This window comes from Mobula birostris, chromosome 9 (genome assembly GCF_030028105.1).
Source record: "Mobula birostris isolate sMobBir1 chromosome 9, sMobBir1.hap1, whole genome shotgun sequence".
Taxonomy (NCBI): Eukaryota; Metazoa; Chordata; class Chondrichthyes; order Myliobatiformes; family Myliobatidae; genus Mobula; species Mobula birostris.
Window position 1 is genome coordinate 105142069 of NC_092378.1, and position 22968 is coordinate 105165036.

At 42.1% G+C, this 22968-nt stretch overlaps 1 protein-coding gene across 1 annotated transcript in view; it reads right to left on the minus strand.

The window, feature by feature from the left end:
* The window catches only part of myo15aa (myosin XVAa), a 183966-nt gene that overhangs the window by 81240 nt on the left and 79758 nt on the right, over window positions 1–22968 (minus strand). The window contains exons 36-40 of the mRNA XM_072267294.1: window positions 18784–18940; window positions 17823–17916; window positions 13252–13390; window positions 10261–10382; window positions 8840–8899 (exon numbers count right to left, since the gene is read on the minus strand). Of these exons, the coding sequence (XP_072123395.1) occupies window positions 8840–8899; window positions 10261–10382; window positions 13252–13390; window positions 17823–17916; window positions 18784–18940 (572 nt within the window). The remainder of the gene's footprint in view (window positions 1–8839; window positions 8900–10260; window positions 10383–13251; window positions 13391–17822; window positions 17917–18783; window positions 18941–22968) is intronic.

The following is a 22968-nucleotide window of genomic DNA, read 5'->3' on the forward strand; positions in this document are numbered from 1 at the left end:
TGGAATCATTTTTGTGAACCACCTTTGACCCTTCTCTGGTTTCAGCACATCCTTTCTAAAATAAGGGGTCCAAGACTGCTCACAATACTCCAGTGAGGCCTCATCAGTGCTTTATAAAGTCTCAATATTGCACCCTTTCTTTTATATTCTAATCCTCTCGAAATGAATACTAACATTGCATTTGTCTTCCTCACCATAGAAACCATAGAGACTACAGCACAGAAACAGGCCTTTTGGCTCTTCTTGGCTGTGCCGAACCATTTTCTGCCTAGTCCCACTGACCTGCACACGGACCATATCCCTCCATACACCTCCCATCCATGTATCTGTCCAATTTATTCTTAAATGTTAATAAAGAACCCGCATTTACCACCTCATCTGGCAGCTCATTCCATACTCCCACCACTCTCTGTGTGAAGAAGCCCCCCCAATGTTCCCTTTAAACTTTTCCCCCCTCACCCTTAACCCATGTCCTCTGGTTTTTTTCTCCCCTTGCCTCAGTGGATAAAGCCTGCTTGCATTCACTCTATCTATACCCATCATAATTTTATATACCTCTATCAAATCTCCCCTCATTCTTCTACGCTCCAGGGAATAAAGTCCTAACCTATTCAACCTTTCTCTGTAGCTGAGTTTCTCAAGTCCCGGCAACATCCTTGTAAACCTTCTCTGCACTCTTTCAACTTATTTATATCCTTCCTGTAATTTGGTGACCAAAATTGAACACAATACTCCAGATTCGGCCTCACCAATGCCTTATACAACCTCATCATAACATTCCAGCTCTTATACTCAATACTTTGATTAATAAAGGCCAATGTACCAAAAGCTCTCTTTACGACCCTATCTACTTGTGACGCCACTTTTAGGGAATTTTGTATCTGTATTCCCAGATCCCTCTGTTCTACTGCACTCCTCAGTGCCTTACCCTGTATGTTCTACCTTGGTTTGTCCTTCCAACGTGCAATACCTCACACTTGTCTGTATTAAACTCCATCTGCCATTTTTCAGCCCATTTTTCCAGCTGGTCCAAGTCCCTCTGCAGGCTCTGAAAACCTTCCTCACTCTCTACTACACCTCCAATCTTTGTATCATCAGCAAATTTGCTGATCCAATTTACCACATTATCATCCAGATCATTGATATAGATGACAAATAACAATGGACCCAGCACTGATCCCTGTGGCACACCACTAGTCACAGGCCTCCACTCGGAGAAGCAATTCTCTACCACTCTTTGGCTTCTTTCATTGAGCCAATGTCTAATCCAATTTACCACCTCTCCATGTATACCTAGCGACTGAATTTTCCTAACTAACCTCCCATGCGGGACCTTGTCAAAGGTCTTACTGAAATCCATGTAGACAATATCCACTGCCTTCCCTTCATCCACTTTCCTGGTAGCCTCCTCGAAAAACTCCAATAGATTGGTCAAACATGACCTACCACGCACAAAGCCATGTTGACTGTCCCTAATAAGTCCCTGTTTATCCAAATGCTTGTAGATTCTGTCTCTTAGTACTCCCTCCAATAACGTACCTACTACCGACGTTAAACTCACCAGCCTATAATTTCCCGGATTACTTTTCGATCCTTTTTTAAACAACGGAACAACATGAGCCACTCTCCAATCCTCCGGCACCCAACCGTAGACAGCGACAGACTCAGCCTGCAAATTAACCTTTGGGGAATCATGCACAAGGATTCCCAAGTCCCTTTGTGCCTCAGTTTTTCTTTGTATTTTCTCTCCATTTAGAAATTTCATTTCTTCTACCAAAGAGCATGACCATACACTTCCCTAATGCATCTGCCTCTGCCACCACCCCTGGCAGTCTGTTCCATGTGCTCATCATTCTCAGCGTAAAAACTTACACCCGAATACCCCCCATTTGATTGATTTGTTCCCCTGGCACTCCAGGGTTGAGTTTGAAACACTCACAGTACAAAGACAAGTTTAAACAAACCCTCACATTGTACTTAAAAGTTGTCCAACTACAGCCGTGGGGGATGTAAGTTGCATTCTGTGCTCAGTCATGATGCGAGGACTTTTAACCAATCTACAGTCACTCTGTGAGTTATAAAAGGAATGTATTCCTGGAAAAAGATTCAACAATTTTTTTTTTGGAAAAAAATTACGGTTAAATTGAAAAGGCTGAGCAAACTGCTAGATAGGTATTTTGATCCACTGTTTTCTCATGGGCAGAGAATGGTGTTCTATTCATTATAGTGAAAAATAGACTTGTACATTGAAGCAACACACACAAAATGCTGGAGGAACACAGCAGGCCAGGCAGCATCTATGGAAGAAAGTACAGTTGACATTTTGGACCGGGACCCTTCAGCAGGGGCTGAAACGGCGTCTGTACTTTTTTCCATAGATGCTGCCTGGCCTGTTGAGTTCCTCCAGCATTTTGTGTGTGTTGCTTGGATTCCCAGCATCTGCAGATTTTCTCTTGTTTGTGACGTGTACATTGAAGACACATATTCCGAAGAGTCCATGACATTGTCATGAAAATTCATAAATAGAATGTTCATAAATTGATGAAGAGTTACAGTATATGCAACAGTTATTGGTAACACTATCTGTTTTCTATTGAACATAAGTAAACATGTTTACTCAGAGGTTTTCAATATTACCTTTTGAATAACTCCACAGCACGGTATTACAATGGGCTGTGGTTTGCAGATAAATTGCTGCTGAAATGCATCATGCTCTAATTGGTGAACAATCTATAGCCCTGCTAATGGTCATTTTGAACTCAATACATTTATAATACAAGTGATTTTAAAACTGTTGTACTATTCTACAAGGCTGATTATGTGTGTAAATAATTTTTATCCTCTGTAGATTGAGAAGGTACTTATGCTGTCATTTTTGAGTTACAGTACTTGTTCGATAAATTCTTCTTTGACTAATCTTTCATCTGGGTCACTTACTCAGGGTTGCTCCTGACTATGTTTGGCCTACAAAAAATGATGGCAACCTCTCAACTATAACCCTGGGCTGGGGTGCCTGCACTTAAAAACAGATGCTTTATGGCAGATGGCACAGCAAAATGCAACCACAGAATGGTATAGTGAATTTTCACACTAAACTATTGAGGAAGAATTTCTGATTACGTCTAATGAGATTCCATTGGCTATTCCTGCCCAAGGAAGGCTGTGTAAATAAATTGTGAATCAAGGATGTTTGGTGTCGGTTCATTGAGTGGTTATTAGCCTCTGTGGTTATATCCTCACTGACATTCATACCTAGCACCAGAGGATTGCCACATTCAAGATTTCATGTTTTAGCAGGGTATTGACATAAGCATAGAAGATTTAGTCAATGCATACTTTATGCCGGGACTACAGGGCGCAGTCATTTTGTTTGCAAGCTGGAGTAGGTTATGTCTGCATTCTGGTAAGCTGCCAATGAAAATGGCTCTAAGTACTGACAGCAGAACTTCCACCCTCACAAAGAAAAATATTGAGAAATTATGGCTTGTTCTAAGAACACATGGCTTGCCTTGAGAATTTGCCTCTGGTATGTCTGTGGTTGTAGTCAGCACAATCTGTAGATTTTACACACACCAATGGGATTCAGCATGGTTTAACATCTCTTTGTCACCCCAAGTTCAAAAGCTGAGCTGAACTTTGAAGGTAACATTGAAAACACAATTGTTGAACAAAGGATCTAGTTGCTTGGTTCCTTCTCTTGAACAGGACAATGCCTTCCTCAACAGGGAGGGCCGTACAGCTAGGCCGTTTGAGAACAAGATTGAGCCCTCTGCGGCCAAATTTGGAGGGGAAGAAAAGGGAATAATTTCTGGCACAGAGACTAGAAAGATTATGCCAGGTAGAAGATCAGGTGAGGGTCGCAGATTTCCAAGGCAAGCAAAGCCTTGTAGCTGACAGTCAGGATCAAAAACAAATGGAGTAAAGCTCATGTGGACAACAGAGTATGCAGCCAGAAAGTCAGGGAGTGTGAAACTTAAGTTAAAGGATGGTTCCGCAGAGACAATCATTGGAGAACAGTAGATAATTTCATGAGATCGAGAGACAAATTTTAAGAGAGGCTAGTTGCAGCTATGGTAAAGATAAACCTCTAGTATTTTCAGTATCCCAAGCAAATGCACAAAAAGAACCAAAGCCTGTGATATGCCTAAGTCTATATACACCTCATCTCCAAGTTAAAAATGCTCAGCTATGGACATCGCTACATATTAATGAGCTCCTGTAATCTTATTAAATATAAAACATTTAAGAATGGCAATTCCTATGAATGAAAGAACTAGTTTCTCCTTTCTTCACTATGAGTAATTGTTCTTTCATATCAATCTTACCTGTTTTTCATTCCATTCATTACAGTGGGGAGGTGTAATTAGCCTTGCTGGATATATTGCTGTTAAGCTAATTAATTATCAAATAGTTAATGAAGAAGAATAGCCATAAATAACACAAAGTTATTTGCTATTTCACCCAAAATACCACAATTTATTCCTAACTATTATCTAGTTATCCAATCTCTCACTCATAATGATACCTTCACAATTTGGAATAGATTCAGCCAGTCTGTAAACTCACTTGCGTCATTTTCTGGTCAGTTGGTGAATAACATAAATGTTCTTCTTAATAACAAAGTCCTGTAACCACCTCTGTTCAGGATCAGAATCAGAATCAGGTCGATCAACACTGACATATGTTGTGAAATTAGATGTCTTCCAGCAACAGTACAGTGTGTGACGTAAAAATTACCAGAAGTTACAAACATAACTAAATAATGCAAAGGGGGAATAATGAGACCGTGTTCATGGACCATTCAGAAACCTGATGGCAGAGGGGAAGAATCTATTCCTAAAATATTCAGTGTGATCTTTAACCCCCCAATGAAGTAAAGCCTTCTCCGTAATTACATCAATGTGCTGGGTCCAGGATAGGTCCTTTGAGATGCTGACAGCTAGGAATTGGAAGCTGCTTTTCCTTTCCATCACGGACCCCTCAATAAGGACTGGTGTGTGTTCTCCTGACTTCCCCACCCACAATCAATTCCTTGGTCTTGCTGATGTTGAGTGCAAGGTTGTTGTTGCCACACCACTCAACCAGGCAATCAATCTCACTTCTGCAACCTCCTTGTCACATAGTCCATAGCCCACTGTCTTCTCCTGCTAGATCCCACTTTCTCCAGCCCTTTGTCACTTCCACCTATTACGTCCCACCCAGCTTCCGACACCATTCCCACTCTGCCCTTCCCCTACTTGTCCATCATCCCCCTTTCACCTGGATCCACCAAACAGTCGCCAGCTCTTGCTCCTCCTTGTCCGGCCACCTTTTAATTCTGGCTGTCTCCTCTCTTTCTTTCCCGTCCTGATAAAGGTTCAGCCTGACATGTCGACTGTTCATTTTCCTCCAGAGACGCTGCCTAACCAGCCGCATTCCTCCGGCATTTTGTGTCTTGCTCCAGATCCTGTGACCACTTTTGATCCCACACAAGCTGCCTTGAGTTAACACCGTTGTGGGGGAGGATAAAACAAGGTCCATGGAAAAGAGCCATAGCCCTCTTTATTCACCAATAGTTATTGAAAAATATACGATACCAATTCACTATTGGACACCCAATCATATTAGGATTTACAATTTTAAAATAAGACTTCAGATGAAGGTTAAATAAAAGTTTAAGAAAAAGGTGGTCATTAACATTCTGCAGGCAAAGTCTCTTGGTATCACTTATTTTACAAAATTCCAGTTGCATTTTTTAACTTGATTTATCAAATTTCTAATGGCGTGTTGCTGAATTTAATTCATTGATTCATAATAGATTAATTGTTTCTCATTTTAATGTTCTATTTTCTACCTGTTAGATTCCATTACATTAGTATTGGTTTTGCAGGGGCTGAGTAGGGTTATTTTTTCCTGTAGAAGGGCAGTTTAAATATAGGCAAAAGAAAATCTGCAGATGTTGGAAATCTGAGCAACACACACAAAATGCTGGAGGAACTCAGCAGGCCACGTCGACCGTACTCCTTTCCTAGATGCTGCCTGGCCTGCCTGGTTCCTCCAGCATTTTGTGTGCATTGCTCAGTTTAAGTGTATTTATTTGGTCACCTCCTCTAATCCTCATCGTCGTCGGGCCAGCCGGTGCTGTAGTGGCATCAGCTCTGGACTTTGAGGCAGATGGTCCTGAGTCGATGCCGACTTGATGGTGCTCAACGACAACATGATCACCTCTGACCCCCTAGAGGGTGAACCTTCGTCGGGCAGGGTATGAAAAACCTGTGCTGACCAGCTGGCTGGACTGTTGAAGAACCTCTCACTGCTGCAGTCAGAGGTTGCCACCTGTCAGTCGTTCCTGTGCCCACGAAGAGCAGGCTGAGCTGCCTCAATGATTGCTGCCTGGCAGCACTCTCACCTACTGTGGTGAGAGGTTGCTCAGGGCAATAATTAGCTCCTCCCTGAGCAAGGGCTTGGGCCCTTAGCTATTTGCCTACCATTATAACAGGACAAGAGCAGATGCAATCTCAGTGGCTCTCTACTCAGCTTTGGAGCTCCTGGACAACTGAAGTACATACGTCAGGCTGCTGCTTGTCAATTACTGCTCAGCATTTTAACACTACTTTTGCAAAGAACTAATCAATAAGCTTCAAATCCTGGGCTTCGGTACCACCATCTGCACATGGATCCTTGGCTTCCTTATCGAGAGGGCACAGTTAGTGTGGATAGGTAGTAAAATCTCCTCCTCACTGGCAGTCAGCACAGGCACGCCTCAGGGATGCTTGTTTAGCCCACTGCTCTACTCTCTCAACATTGACTGTGTGGCTAGACACTGCTCGAACGTCATCGATAAGTTCACAGATGACACCACTGTTGATCTCCGACGGCGACAGTGAGTAAGATAGGTCAGCTGGTTGAGTGACGCCGCGACAACAACTTGCACTCATTGTCAGCAAGACGAAGAAAGTGATTGTGGACATCAGGAAGGGGAAGTTGGGAGAACACACAGACCAGTCCTCACTGGGGGTTCGACAGTGGACAGGGCAAGCAGTTTCAAGTTTCTAAGCATCAACGTCTCAGATTATTTATCCTGGGCCAACACGTTGATGAAATAACAAAGAAGGCATGTCAATAGCTGTACTTCTTGAGGAATTTTTCGGAGATTTGGTACGTCACTAAAAACTCCTGCAAATTTCTGTGGATGTACAGTGGAGAGCATTTACTGCCTGGTATGGAAGATTCAGGATCGACAGAGGCCACAGAGGGTTGTAGCCGCAGCCAGATCCAGTCTGGGCACAGTCCTCCCCACCATCGAGGGCATCTTCAGAAGGCTGTGCCTCCAAGAAAGTGGCAAACATTATTAAGGACTCTCACCATTTGAGACGTGCCCTCTTCTCATTACTGTCTCTCGGGAGGAGATACGAGAGCCTGAAGGTCCACAGTCAGCACTTTGTTAACAGCCTCTCCCCTTTGCTATTAAATTTCTGAATGGTCATGAACCCATGAACACTACCTTGTTATTCCTCTACTTCACTATTCATTGTCATTTATAGTAATACTGCACTGTCGTACTGCCACTAAACAACAAATGTCAGTGGCAGTAAACCTGACTCTGATTATGATATCCCAAACGTTTAAAATCAGGAACATCGATTTCTGACTGGTACTCACACATAAAATTAGATAATTAGAATGAAATCTTCCTGTGAGACAGAATGTCACATGACTGAAGACAAATTTTTTTGACCAGCATTGTTTCGGGGGCTAACATTCTTGGTCAGATAACCTGCAATCTTTACTCCTCCCAGTACCCTAATTTCAGGCTCTCCTGGATTTTCACTGCAGGAGACTTCAGGAGAACACGAGCCACTCACACACCTCTTCATATCGACGACACAGCAGTGGAAATGGCGAGCAGTTTCAAACTCCTGGGTGTGCACATCACACACAACCTCTCCTGGTCCCAGAACACATCCTACACAGTCAAGAAAGCTCATCAATAAATCTACCTTCTGAGGAGGCTGAAGAGAGCTGGCCTTTGCACATCAGTACTCATGTCATTCTACAGGTGCACAGTAGAGAGCATCCCGACAAGTTGCATCACTGCTTGTTACGGAGACTACACTGCGGCGGACAGCAGGGCTCCACAATGGGTAGTCAGAACTGCCCAATGCATCACTGGCACCAGCTTACCTGCCATCAAGGACACATGTACAGAAAGGTACTGGAAAAGGGCCCATCTGGAAGAATCCCACCCACCCTGCTCATGGACCGTTTGTCCCACTCCAATCAGGGAGGAGGCTACCTAGCATCCACACTAGGACTACCAGACTCAAGATACGTTACTTTACCCAAGCAGTAAGGCTGATCAACACCTCCAACCACTAATTCCACCCCTACTGTATCATTTCCTGTCACTTACCTTATGTACAGACTAGCGTCACTTTATGGACACACAATCAATCCATGTATGTAAGCTATCTTGTGTATTTATATTTATTGTTTTTTTTATTATTATTGTATTCTTTATCTTTTGTGTATTTTTTTTGTGCTGCATCATATCCAGAGTAACAATTATTTTGTTCTCCTTTACACTTGTTCACAGGAAATGACATTAAGCAATTTTGAATCTTGAATCTTAGATCTTGAGAAAGCTCACATTCGTTAGAAGGAGAAAGGAACATGAGGGCAGGCAGACTCAGGGAGCCAGAAAATATCAAGTACCACCAAAAAATACGTCCTCCTGTCCAACTCCCCTTTAGTTCACCAGGCTTAAGGATACAGATATCAGAGATAGTCATTCTGAAAGATTGGCCCAAGTTCAACGTCCCTTTTGTTAAGGGAACTGTGAATGCACTGATTCGCCTACCTGTCGGAAAATTAGATCCAGTGCTACAGGACTGTGGAAATTGTCATTTGGATAAAACACCTAGAATAAGAAAAGAGAGAGAAAATGAGTTGGGAGCTACATCATGGAAATATTAAACCCATAGCTGAGTGCCTTAGGACATAATTGGAAATTCTCTTGACTGTTTCGTGGGATTTTCATTCAGTACAGTAACTTTTTTTGTATAGAAGATCCCAAATTATATCAACAATGTTGTAACATACAGTATTCACCTCCAATGTCATGTTCAACATCAATAGTCTGAGGACTGACAGTTCTTACCACTCCCAGAACAACCAACTTTTACTAGCAGTGTGGTTCTTGCTTTTCAGAGTGGACACCACGTCCATGGGAGTGACCCTCTGGGCATGCTCAGTGTAGGTGACCACATCCCTGATCACATTCTCCAGGAAAATCTTCAGCACCCCACGGGTCTTCTCGTAGATCAGACTATGAGATCAGAGCTATGTTACTTAAAGGGCCAATTTGCATTCTTTGTGTCCATTCCTTGGCTCCTGTAATTTGGCAGCCTGTTTTCTTCTGTGGAGGCCAAGGTCACACTCACTTATAGCTTTGTAAACTTGAGAACCTGAGGCTGCTGCTGATTTCTGTCACGTCTCACAGTTTGCTGTTCTTTATTGCATTAGGAAGATCATTCCATTCCCAAGCAGTGAAGACCAGTTACTTAGGGCCTGGATCCTTATTGGTCCCTAATGCCCATTTGCACAAAGAATATGCTCTCTGCAGACACTGTTCTTCGGAGGCATGCCCAGATCTCTCTGACCTTCTGGGATCTCTCTCCCATCCCTCACCCTTCATTGTACCATCTGTCCTTTAGATAGCAACGGTCAAATTTCAAAGTTCTAAGCAAATTTATTATCAAAGTGCGTATATGTTACCATATACTAACTTGAGATTCATTTTCTTGTAGGCACTTACAGGGAAAATACTGAATTTTATGAAAAAATATACAAAGACCGATGAACATCCAACATGCAATGAAGACAAACTGCAAATAAAAATAATAGTGATCATATGCTTTGTAAAGAGTCCGAGAAGGTGAGTCTGTAGGTTGAAGAATCAGTTCAGAGTAGTGATGAGTGAAGTTATCCACGTTTGTTCAGAAGCCTGATGATTGTAGGGCGACAACTGTTTCTGAACCTGAGGGTGAGGGAGCTCCTGTTGAGAGTTTGCTTTTTGCTTTGTGGTTTATAGCTAAGTGGCAATAAATCAGGTTATGTTGTACTGAAAATGACCTAGTGTGTATTGTACAAAGAAACTTGACAACACTGTTTAGTGAAAATGACATTTGAAGATCTTTATGGGGTTTTAATGAGTAGAGTTCAGGTGATGCGCAAAGTTACTTCTAGTCTCCATAATCCACAACCCCTAGGTCCTCATACCTCTTTGCGGGCATAGATATTCCAGGGAACGTTGCTGTAGGTGTAGCAGGCTTCACAAGGCTGCCCATGCAGCTGGGTCTGGATCCTCTCATCATTTCCAGTCAGTTCCCTGGAAACTGAGGCTGCAAGGAATAAATATCTTATTCTCATTTCTTCATGTTGCAGAATTTATTTCAAAAAGCATCTCATGCACATTATACAACTTTCTGCTATGTAGGTTGGCAACCAATGTTAATGCACAGCACTACTGCACAATGGTAAGACTTGCTCTCTTTAAATAGGCCAACTGAGTCTTTGATATCCAGCTGAGCAGCTATCTACTTATATACTTAGCTGTCAAATTCTGTATGAAAAGCCTGCCTTACAATAGTCTAGGGTGTTTTATTATAAACTACTGAAACAGCCAGATGAGGGTAGACGTTTTAGCATTGAATCATTTTGCCCTTGACATTCTCTCCTATCAACCTCCTTCCCAACGTTCAAGAGTAATCATTGTGTTGCTAGAGCTGCTATAAATCGGCCCAATCCATCAGTTATCTCCTCCTCCATCAGTGGAAGAGTCTGTAGCTTCCAAACTGGCCTTGTCTGCAAGCCCAGAGCCCACAAAACTGAAATGGAAACAAGTCATTCTTGATCTTGAGGATCTCTAAGAATAACAGCAAATACTCTCAATTTTGACAAACTAGTAGAGTACTGAAATAAAGGGATGGTCTTGAGGACAGAATAATCTTTAATGCAGTTGATAGCCCTTCAAACAAGCTTGTTTAAACTAGCAAAGACCTATTGACTATTGCCTGTGTTTACTATAGCACAATACTTCCATTTCTATACCCAACGAAAACTTCTAAAAGTGCCTTCATAAACAAAATCTGAGCTACTGTGACAATGTAACTATTGCTGCAGTTATGGCCTATAACATTTTAAAACTAGAACTAGATTTCCAGTTTTAATGGAGGTCTGCAATTGTGGTTCCCATCAGCAACATGGAGCTGCCACCTGTCCTGATATACACGCAATGGTTACTGAGCACACGCTCTGAGGAAAAGACTATGGCAAGTGATGAAACTGTCCAAGAACACATTTCCCCTTTAATTATTTACAAATTTCTTTGAACTCTGACCTTGGAAAAAAACTAGCCCTTGTTTATTAATATTGTGAGTATACCTGAAATAACATCTTGTGTACTTTTAAACTTTCAAAAGCAATATCATGTTTCTTTCTATATTGTTGGGATATCCTTTGTACTCTGGGACTGAGCCCAGGGAACTCTGTTTTATTAGCTGGTTGGTTAGAGTGGGAATGTTATACCCAGCCGCAGTGGAGAAGATTAGGTGATTTTCCTCTTAATTGATATTGACAATTAGATTATTGTAAGTGACAATATTGATTTTACACATATAATTCATTCTTCTCTACTCACTGCATTTTTCGTGCAGAAGTTATCCTGCTTATTTTGGAAGAATTTGTTATAGATTCTGTCATAAGTGACAGAAATTCATGAACCTATGGAATACACTGTAGGAACACGTTCTATTGTAAACACTGTAGTTTTTTTTTCAGAAATCCAGAGAGTGAAGGACACTTACTGTACAGACGGACTAAGTTCTTCAATTCAATATCAGTTAATTCCAGTATCAACATTTGGCTTGAGTGACTGGGATTATTCTATTTAAACAGACTCTGTTCAATAACTAAATGAATCTTCTTTGCAGAACAATGGATTAGTGGATGTGAACTCAATCATGAACCCAGCCTTGCCTCCAAGTCATTGGCTGACCAATAGACTATCTGTTTTTTAAAAATTTATAAATATTTCCCAATACAAATTCTCTGATTGATTAGTTCTGAACATTAGCTCACTGGCTCTCAACTTGAGTTTGAATAATAGACTGCTTTCGTCAATGTCTTCTGAGAATTGAGTCAGTCGATGGAAGAAGCATTTGAGTACAAGTGTGGAATTCGCTCCGTGTGTGTTATGTTCTACAATTTCCTATTCAATTTCTCACTTTCCATTTCTGCTTCTCTATCTCACTATTTTTATCTGAGCCCCCTGCTCTTGGTTGTCTAGTCTTATCAACGGCTTCCAGTTGGGATGTGCTTTTTGGGTCACAAGCCATGGGAGGGATGTGATCAGAACTGGAGGACAGGTGTTGGTTGTAAATTGGTAAAAGGAGAAACAGTAGCCTACTTTGCCCCTTGAGCTGTTCTGCAATTCAGTTAGACTTTGGCTGAAACAGAGAATTATTTTTACTCACCATGTTTCCTTAACCTTTAAAACCATTACCCAACAATATCTATAAAGCTCGGTCTCAGCACCATCAGCTTTTTAGAATGGATTATCCTCTGAGTGAAGATTTGCTTCATGTCACCCACCCTGAGAAACCTAGGTTTAATTTTAAGGTCACACACTTCACTCTACAGCATTTTTTTCAACCAGTGAAGAAAATTCTATCAATTTCTACAAAAATCTGAAACGTTTCAGTCAGGTCACCCCTTAATCTTCTATTTGCAAGAAAGTAGAAGCTCAGATTATAAATTAGTTCTCATAATTTAATTCAGGGAAATATCTACAGTAATTATATGTATATGTAACAATTTAATTTAACATTTAGAATGAACAAACTGCATCTTAGAATATAACATACATCATACATGCAAAGGTTTTATTTATAGGGAAACTAGTACAACTACATGATGTTTATTAAATTTTCAAAAATGCTTAATTCCAGGTACAATCCCTGTTTTACTTCACATCTTCCAAGAAGAAAGATGATAATGGTCTGACTGGAAATTGAATAAATGAGCAATTGGTCGTATATTATTTCACAGATTGAGTACTAAAATTCTCACCAGAAATGTAAGGTTTCAGAGCATATTGCACAACATTAGTATCAGATCAATAATCAATAAGCTGTGGGCAATTGAGAAGCAGATTTATTTTATCAGAAGCAGTGTATTGCAAATTAAGTAGAGTTATGGTCTATTACTGACCTACGGAGAACATAGGATGTCTGGCAGAGACAACTGGCATAGGACGGGCACTGGCTTTCATTGCTGAGCTACCAACTGGCTTCACCATGGCAACAGTTTCACTGGAACTCTTTTCGCTTAATCGAGCAGGTTGTGGTTTCTGTTTTAATAAAGTACAAAGAATGAGAAAGAACTCTATTCATTTCATTTTTTCTCTATGTCAAAATAATCTCTTACTTTGAACGGACTATCACACTGACAGTGCTCTCTCCATAATCCTGGTCTCTCTGTGACACGTCCTCAACTTGCTTTGATTCTGAGGAGAGAGGGGGATTGGGATGAAGAGAGAGGGGAAGTGGAGTGGCGTGCTGGATCGCGGTGTGAAATGAACTGAGTGAATGAAGTGTTGATTGGAGCAAATAAGGGGTGACTGGGGAGGGAGCTATGGAAGGCTGATGGATTAGCAGCTAGGCTCTGGCTACCATAGGTTTTGCATGAATTTTTGGAATGTGGACATCACTGAACGGGTGATTGAACATTTGGAACTGCCTTTGAGACGAGCCTGGTAAGCTGGCCTGTTGCTTCTGGTTGTGCTGTGGGGCAGGAAATTATAAAGTAATGTAGAAACAGCAGCGTTATATTTCCAGATCAGGATAGTGTGCAATGTGCCTGGTCACTTGTGGTTGGTGGTAAACCCCTGTGGTTGATACCCTTGTCCTTCGAGGTGCTAGAAGTTATGGGTTTGGGAGGTATCACTGAAGAAACCTGAGCTAGTTGTGGTAATGCATTTTGTAGATAGTGCACACTTGCGGATTGGCAATGAATGTTTGAAGGTGAGCTGTCTTGGACTGTGCCTGGTTTTTTGAATGTTGTTATAGTTGCAGTCTTTGACAGAATTGATAAGTATTCTGTTTTTGCCATGTAGTGAAAAGGCTTTACCGATTTAAGGATGCACGATCTATGAAATCTCTCAGTTACCAAACTTATCTAGCTGGTTCTGATAAATATCTGTTTAATCGTGACCTGAGATTGTTAATGATGGAGATTCCACTAAGAATCAAGGAGCTTTGCTTAGTTGTCCTGTGATTATGTGGTGCAAGTCGTCATGCCTGAATGTTGTCCCTGTCATACTTCATACATACGTACATAGATTGCTGCATTGTCCGATAAAATGAAAACAGAAATAGTCAATTGTACTCTGTCAGTGATTCACTGAAACTGAAGGATTGGTCTCTAACAAGTAGATCCTTGTGCCTTGCATGATTCCAGGCAGTGGAGAGTTCTCAGCTTCGTGTGTGCCTCAGACACACGGGTCAAAGTGCCTAATCCCGTGCTGACGTTCCATTTTCTATTTTTCCATTGATTTCAATTTTACTCATGCCACACTTGGTGCCACACTTCATTAAAACACTGTATCGACACAAGGAGGAGCCACTGTCACTTCAGGTTTGGAATTTAGTCTTTTGCTCATCTTTGAGGTTAGACTGTATTAGAACATTACAGCACAGTACAGGCCCTTCAGCCCACAATGTTGTGCTGACCCTTAAACCCTGCCTCCCAGGTAACCCCCCCACCTTAAATTCCTCCATATACCTGTCTAGTAGTCTCTTAAAATTCACTAGTGTATCTGCCTCCACCACTGACTCAGGCAGTGCATTCCATGCACCAACAACTCTCTGAGTAAAAAACCTTCCTCTAATATCCCCCTTGAATTTCCCACCATTTACTTTAAAGCCATGTCTTCTTGTATTGCGCAGTGGTGCCCTGGGGAAGAAGCGCTGGCTGTCCACTCTATCTATTCTGCTTAATATCTTGTACACCTCTATCATGACTCCTCTCATCCTCCTTCTCTCCAAAGAGTAAAGCCCCAGCTCCATTAATGTCTGATCATAATGCATACTCTCTAAACCAGGCAGCATCCTGGTAAATCTCCTCTGTACCCTTTCCAATGCTTCCACATCCTTCCTATAGTGAGGCGACCAGAACTGGACACAGTACTCCAAGTGTGGCCTAACCAGAGTTTTATAGAGCTGAATCATTACATCGCGACTCTTAAACTCTATCCCTTCACTTATGCAAGCTAACACCCCATAAGCTTTCTTAACTACCCTATCTACCTGTGAGGCAACTTTCAGGGATCTGTGGACATGTACCCCCAGATCCCTTTGCTCCTTCACACTACCAAGTATCCTGCCATTTACTTTGTACTCTGCCTTGGGGTTTGTCCTTCCAAAGTGTATCACCTCACACTTCTCTGGGTTGAACTCCATCTGCCACTTCTCAGCCCACATCGGCATCCTATCAATGTCTCTCTGCAATCTTCCACAATCCTCTACACTATCCACAACATCGCCAACCTTTGTGTCATCTGCAAACTTGCCAACCCACCCATCTACCCCCACATCCAGGTCGTTAATAAAAATCACGAGGTTCCAGAACCGATCCTTATGGGACACCACTAGTCACAACCCTCCAATCTGAATGTACTTCCTCCACAATGACCCTCTGCTTTCTGCAGGCAAGCCAATTCTGAATCCACCTGGCCAAACTTCCCTGGATCCCATGCCTTCTGACTTTCTGAATAAGCCTACCATGTGGAACCTTGTCAAATGCTTTACTAAAATCCATATAGATCACATCCACTGCACTACCCTCATCTATATGCCTGGTCACCTCCTCAAAGAACTCTATCAGGCTTGTTAGACACGATCTGCCCTTCACAAAGCCATGCTGACTGTCCCTGATCAGACCATGATTCTCTAAATGCCCAAAGATCCTATCTCCAAGAATCTCTTCCAACAGCTTTCCCACCACAAATGTAAGGCTCACTGGTCTATAATAACCTGGACTATCCCTAATACCTTTTTTGAACAAGGGGACAACATTTGTCTCCCTCCAATCATCCAGTACCATTCCTGTGGACAATGAGGACATAAAGATCCTAGCCAGAGGCTCAGCAATCTCTTCCCTCGCCTCGTGGAGCAGCCTGGGGAATATTCCATCAGGCCCCAGGGACTTACCCATCCTAATGTATTTTAACAACTCCAACACCTCCTCTCCCTTAATATCAACATGCTCCAGAACATCAACCTCACTCATATTGTCCTCACCATCATCAAGTTCCCTCTCATTGGTGAATACCGAAGAGAAGTATTCATTGAGGACCTCGCTCACTTCCACAGCCTCCAGGCACATCTTCCCACCTTTATCTCTAATCGGTCCTACCTTCACTCCTGTCATCCTTTTGTTCATCACATAATTGAAGAATACCTTGGGGTTTTCCTTTACCCTACTCGCCAAGGCCTTCTCATGCCCCCTTCTTGATCTCCTCAGCCCCTTCTTAAGCTCCTTTCTTGCTACACTATATTCCTCAATAGACCCATCTGATCCTTGCTTCCCAAACCTCATGTATGCTGCCTTCTTCCACCTGACTAGATTTTCCACCCCCTATTGCTTGCATAACCCAGATTGAGGAATCTGTTGGTAATAAGTGTGCATCAGCAAATTGATAACAGAAAGTACATCCATCAAACTGCCAAGGAAAGCCGAAATCCAGGACTGTCTGCCCCTTACTGATGTCCTGACCAGCCGAACACCTGGAAGGAAGTTGGCTTGGTACCCTGCAGAGGTGTGAGGAGATATGTTGATGATGGGATAAGATCTTACATGTACAACCTAACTCCCAGGTCTCACACTGTAGGTTTTTTCAGAAAGGTCTCCCCATTTTCCAGTGTCTTGGATGCATATGAACTGACAAATAGGGAACTAAAATGCCAAGCTTACACAGGCAGGCACCTCCCAGTTTCCACCCAGCTAACAGGAGTCATCTGCCACTCATTCCCAACTCATCACCTGCAGCCTATTAAAACCCAGTTCTCATCCACAGTCCTTGTTCACCCACCGAACCAACCAGCTTCCACCTGTTGCTCCTAGCTTTCAGTCGCTTTGTTACCCGTTGCGTTCAGTATCTCTTCTCTCTCGTTTAGTGATACTTGTGGCTTGTTGTTTTTCAGTTTATTAGTAAAACATTGTTTACTGCTGAACTGTCTCCACTGCTCTGCTTTTGGGTCAAGCCTCCTCTGCATTTCCTGTCATAAGGCAGTTTTAGAAAGACAATAACTTTATTCTGTTTTCTTTCGGTATTGGAGATTTCCAATCTACTGCAGTTTCTTGCAACAGCAATTAGTGAGCAATCACTTGTGAAAAATCACAAGTATCAGAACCTGAAGGCTTCAAACTAATTTTTGTTAGTAAAATAATAATAATCTTCACATCTAATATCACGATTTTCTAAATAACATAGGCTGCAAGGTATTGAGATAGATGAAGAAGCTGAACCTCCTGGCTCATGCTTCCTGTCTATTGCTTATAATAAATGCTCGTGCTCTCATGCTCAGTGAAGAACTAGCAATCTCACGGAATTACCAAGCACACAGCACAAAACGTTTCACTCATTTACACCCCCATTTTATTCTAGTTTTATCTGTAAAACATTAATTTCCAAGACATTTGTCTCCTAATTTAAATTTTAAAAGTCACCAGTGATGTAAACAAGGTACGGAGAGGGACTATAGTTTGGGGAGTTACTTTACCAGAGATGTATATAGAGTTTTCTGTCTTTGCAAGATAGACATGGCCTCCTCATGTGGGTCTGTTTTCCTGGTGAATATCATACCGCGTTCCTTTCTGACAAGAGGGAAACACAAATACTCAACCTTATTGAAATGCGAAGCTTATGATCTATAGACATGTTTAATATCTCTTTTTACAAAGGCACAGATCCATTTTGGCCCATAGACAATTTTGTGGTACAGTATTTCAATGAATTAATCCACTACCAATTTATCCCATTGTGTCAAATCCTAATAAATAAAACCATATTTGCTTTGTCTTCCATCTGAAGGGTGGCACAGTGAGACAGTTAGTAGAGCTGCTATCTCATAGCTCCAATGATTAGGTATCATCCAGACCTCCAGTGCTCTCTGTGTGGAGTTTGCATGTTGCCCCTGTCATCATATGGATTTACCCTGGGTGCTCTAGTTTCCTGCCACATTGCAAAAACGTGCTAGTTAAGGTTAGTTGGCCTCTGTAAATTGACCCTGATGTACAGGTGAGTGGTAGAACCTGGAGTTGGGGCGGGGGGGAGGTGAATCCGGGGAGAACAAAAAATTGTGAGATTAGTGTAAAAGGGTGGGTGTTAGTCAACTTGGAACTGGTAGAGTGAACGGCCCGTTTCTGTGATGTATCTTCATATGACCCCAAACCCTCATGTGTTTCTTTTATTGTACAGTGGTTGAAATCTCCTTCCAAACTCTCTTCACCTTACAAGCTCTGTCAACGTAACACTTGCGTAAACACTTGTTCTTTTCTTAATGATAGTGCAAACCCACATCCTTGTACTGTGTGACACCGACTGCAACAGATTTTTTGTGCTTTAATAGCCCTGCACTTGGAGGGGTGTAAACAGCAATTGTTATTGTTAATTAACAAATGCCACCAATGAATAATACCATATGAGGTCCATGCTTAGAAAATACATTTATTCAGCTTTACCTGATTAGCCCGGACTGCTTGTGAGTTGCTGGAAGCTCATATTGCTTTATGATGTCCTTAATGTTGTGTGTTGGCTCTGGAAAGTGCTGTGAGTTCAGTGTCGTGTGACGAACAGGGCCCTGCATTGCAACATTGAGTTTTGGTGTTTGAGAAGCTCCTGCGTTGTAGAGAAAGAATTAATACAATGAATGTGTGAGGTATTCCTGCTAAAATGGTTTTGATAACAGGAACGGTGTAGCTTAACAAAATGCTAAGTTGTAGTTTTATGATCTTATGTTTATAATTCTGGATTTTATGAATTCGCTCACATAAGTGAACAACTAATGAAAGAGATTTTATTGTCTCCATTTTGTTTGCTTTTTCTAATGGTCTTTTATAAAGGCCAAGACTTGAAAATAATTCTAGCTCATCATGGAGAGCGAATAGTGCATGACACATAAAGGGAACTGCTTCGAGAAAGAAACAAACGGGATTCTAAGGCATATAGTATTTTCCATTTTAGACTCTCATGTTCAGTAAAACTGGTGTAGGAATTTAACCTTGGTTGATTGTACAAGATGCATATTGGACAGTCTATCTCTGAAATTCATTTCCACTGATTTTAATTTTAATGACCCACTCTCCAGAAAAGGAATACAATATCTCACATGTAGTGCTACATTCTGATATTAGCTGGGGATGAATTTCTACTCTACAGTCCTGTTAGGTTGTCCAAGCAACAACACCAGTGGATGAAGCAGCAATCGGAGGGGAACATAACTATTTCAGGTTCTCTTCTGCTTGATCCTGTACTGTCCTGGGATTTCCTCAGACTAAAAGTGGTCAGACAGTCTGAGTTGCTGAGGTCAGAAGGGCAGGCACTTGAGGGTCAGTGGGCAGACATCACTCAAGCAGATTCCTGTATTTGCTGTTAATGCAATGCATGAAAGCTGCAAGGAAAGACCCTGGTTTCCTGGCTGTTAACTGTTGGTTTTAAGGAAACTATTCTTTGATACAAAGCAAAGATACTTCAACTAAACTGCCTAACAAGTTTGGTGTCACCATGATTGGCAGGTGCCTAGTTAACCATCCCAGCTCTTGGCATGAGATCACAGTTCCACTGATTACTATGTCCCAGGTGTTCTGGTTGGCTGCTGGTGACTAGTGGTGCTTGCAGGGGTCAGTGTTGGGACTGCTTCTTTTCACGTTATATGTCAATGGCTTGGATGACAGAATTGATGGCTTTTGTGCCAAGCTTGCAGAAAATACAAAGCTAGGAGAAGAGGCAGGTAGTGTTAAGGAAGCAGAGAGTCTGCAGAGGGACTTGGACAGCTTAGAAGAATGGGCAAAGAAGTGGCAGATGGAATATAGAGTAGGGATGCGTATGGTCATGCACCTTGGTAGAAGGAATAAAGCCCTAGACTAATTTTGAAACTGGGAGCAAATTCAGAAATCAGAGGTGCAAAGGGACTTGGAGTCCTTGTGCAGGATTCCCTAAATGTCACTTTGCAGGTTGAGTCGGTGGTAAGAAAGGCAATTGCAACGTTAACATTCATTTCGAGAGGACTAGAATATAAAAGCAAAGATGTAATGCTGAGGCTTTATAAGCCACTGATATGAGTGCACTTGGGGTATTGTGAGCAGTTTTGTGCACCTTGTCTAAGAAAGGATGTGCTGGTATTGGAGAGGGTGTAGAGGGGGTTCATGACAATGATCCCAGGAATGAAAGGGTTAATATATGAGGAACATTTGATGGCTCTGGGCCTGTACTCACTGCAAGTTTAAAAGAACAAGGGGAGAATCTAATTGAAATCTATTGAACATAGACGGAGTGGATATGGACTGGATGACTGTGATACTACAGCGGGTGACTCCAGGACCAGAAGGCAGAGGCTCAGAATAGAAGGATGTCCATTTAGAACAGAGATGAGGAGGAAATTCTTTAGCCAGGGAATGTGAATTTGTGGAATTCATTGCTACGGATGGCTGTGGAGGCCAAGTCATTGGGTATATTTAAAACGGAAGTTGATAGGCTCTTGATTAGTAAGGGCACCAAAGTTCGCAGGTTTGACAGGGATAACACATCACCATTATGGAATGCGGAGAAAGCTCTATGCCTTATGGTCTCAGCAGCCCATGGTTAACGGAGACAGTAATTGGTCTCGCTACTATCTTTCAATTAGGTACAGATTCTGGATAAAAGCTGCAGATTGGAGGAAAGTATGAGCACACTAGTTAAGAATAGATGAAGAGAGCAAATGGAGAACTCTTGACCTGTTAGTCTTTTATAGGTGATTGGAAAAACGTTGGAATCCATAATAATGGATATGTTGACAAGACATTCAACAATTATGTATAATGGATGGAGTCAACATGGATTTATGAAAGGGAAATCATTTTTGAGTAACGTACTGGATTCTTTGATGCTATGTGTGTAGAGTATAGGAAAGGTTTGGAGGGGCTACCAATTGAAGAGTTTTATTTCTATTTTTCAGAGGGCTTTTGACAAAGTCCAAGCTTGACAGATAGTGTTAAGGTAAATGGAACTAGGGATAATATACTAGTGTATATAGATTGAGTGCCGTTTACAGAGTACCAATTTATAGACCCACCTTAGATTGGCAGGCTGAGGTATTGAGTGTCACAGGGCTCAGTGCTTGGACAGGAGTTATTCAAAATGTACATGGACAAGTTGGCCGAAGGAAGATAAAGTTAAATGGGATTGATTGTCATCAAGAGGATATAAAAAAGCTAAATTAGTGGGGTGTGGAATACCAATGGAGTACAATGTTGAGAAATACGAGGCTATCCACTTTGTAGAAGAAACGGAAATGATTAATCTTTTTTTAGATTGTGAGAGAATGGGAAATGTCCTATATATGTTCAAAGGTGAATATACTCATCAATGAAAGCTAACATGTAAATGTAGCTTTTAGGAAGGCAAATATCTCATTGGTTTGTATTGAAAGAACCTCAACAGTCAAGATATCTTTCCATAATTATATTGGGTTTTGCTGAGATTACATATCAAGTATTGAGGTCCCATGTGCCACCTAGGCTCTAAGGGTTCAGACGACAATGATGACATATCAAGTATTATGTACAATTTTTACCTAAAATCTACTATATAGTTTTGTGGAATGGAAAATCAGTAATATGAGAGATTGAGCAAGCTGGACCTCTGTTTTCAGAGTTTAGAAGGATAAGTGGTCGATGTTGAGAAAGAAACTTTCTATGCCAGCCTAGTGGAGATGAAGCAGTCAGCCGGAGCATGGCATGGCAGAGTTTATGCCTTTGTGTTAGGGTACGGTGACAGGCTGAGTCAGGAGAATCTGAGGCATGATTGAACATGGCGCCTGCTGAAGCTCAGTGGGCGAACCCACAAACTGGGATAGGACAAGTCTTGGGGCTGGAGTCCAATAGAGGCACTGGGGATGAAATGAATGGGACCACGGTGTTGTGATGGAAATGAGACAGATTCTTTGGGTCTCAAAGGCAAGGATTCTGGACACACAGTCTTAACAATAAAGAGTTTATTTACAAGGGGAGAAGAGCTTGGGGACAACACAAGCAGCTAAAATATTCGCACAAACATGCTTAGAATAGACGAGCGTGGGACAAGTCGGGTCGGCAGTACAATACACGGGAAAACGGTGTGGAGACAGAGTACAGGTACATATACAAGCAAGGGAAAAGTAACTGCGATACCTGCCCTCCCTTGACTATGGGCAGGTACGACTCTCTGCTACAGGGACAACAATAAACTCTCCAAACCCTATTCAATGCACAGCTCACCACGTGTCTCCAGCGCTGTTCTGCAGTCTTCAGCCTGGAGTGAAGCAGGGTGGTCCCTCGAGGATGGCAAAAGACAGATCGAGCCAAGCACATGTAGCACCCTTTATGGGTCAGGGGGCTGGAGGGTCCAGCCCAGGTGATTCTCCGGGGGGCCAACGGCTTGGTGCTGGACGGGTTAATCCAATTAAGGCGGCCAATGGTTAAGTGTGCATTGATTAGTTGGGAGGGGTGAAATGTTGACTGGCATGTGGTGTGCCTTCCGTGCAGGTAGAGGGCAGTGCTGAGCTGTGACAGGCACGGTCTCTGGATACACACGGTGATGGTGTGTTGTGAGCTGGGAATAAGATAGAGTGCATAATGGTTGCATGGGTTAGAGCCTGATGGGAGCACCATAGAAGGGCGGTTTGAGGT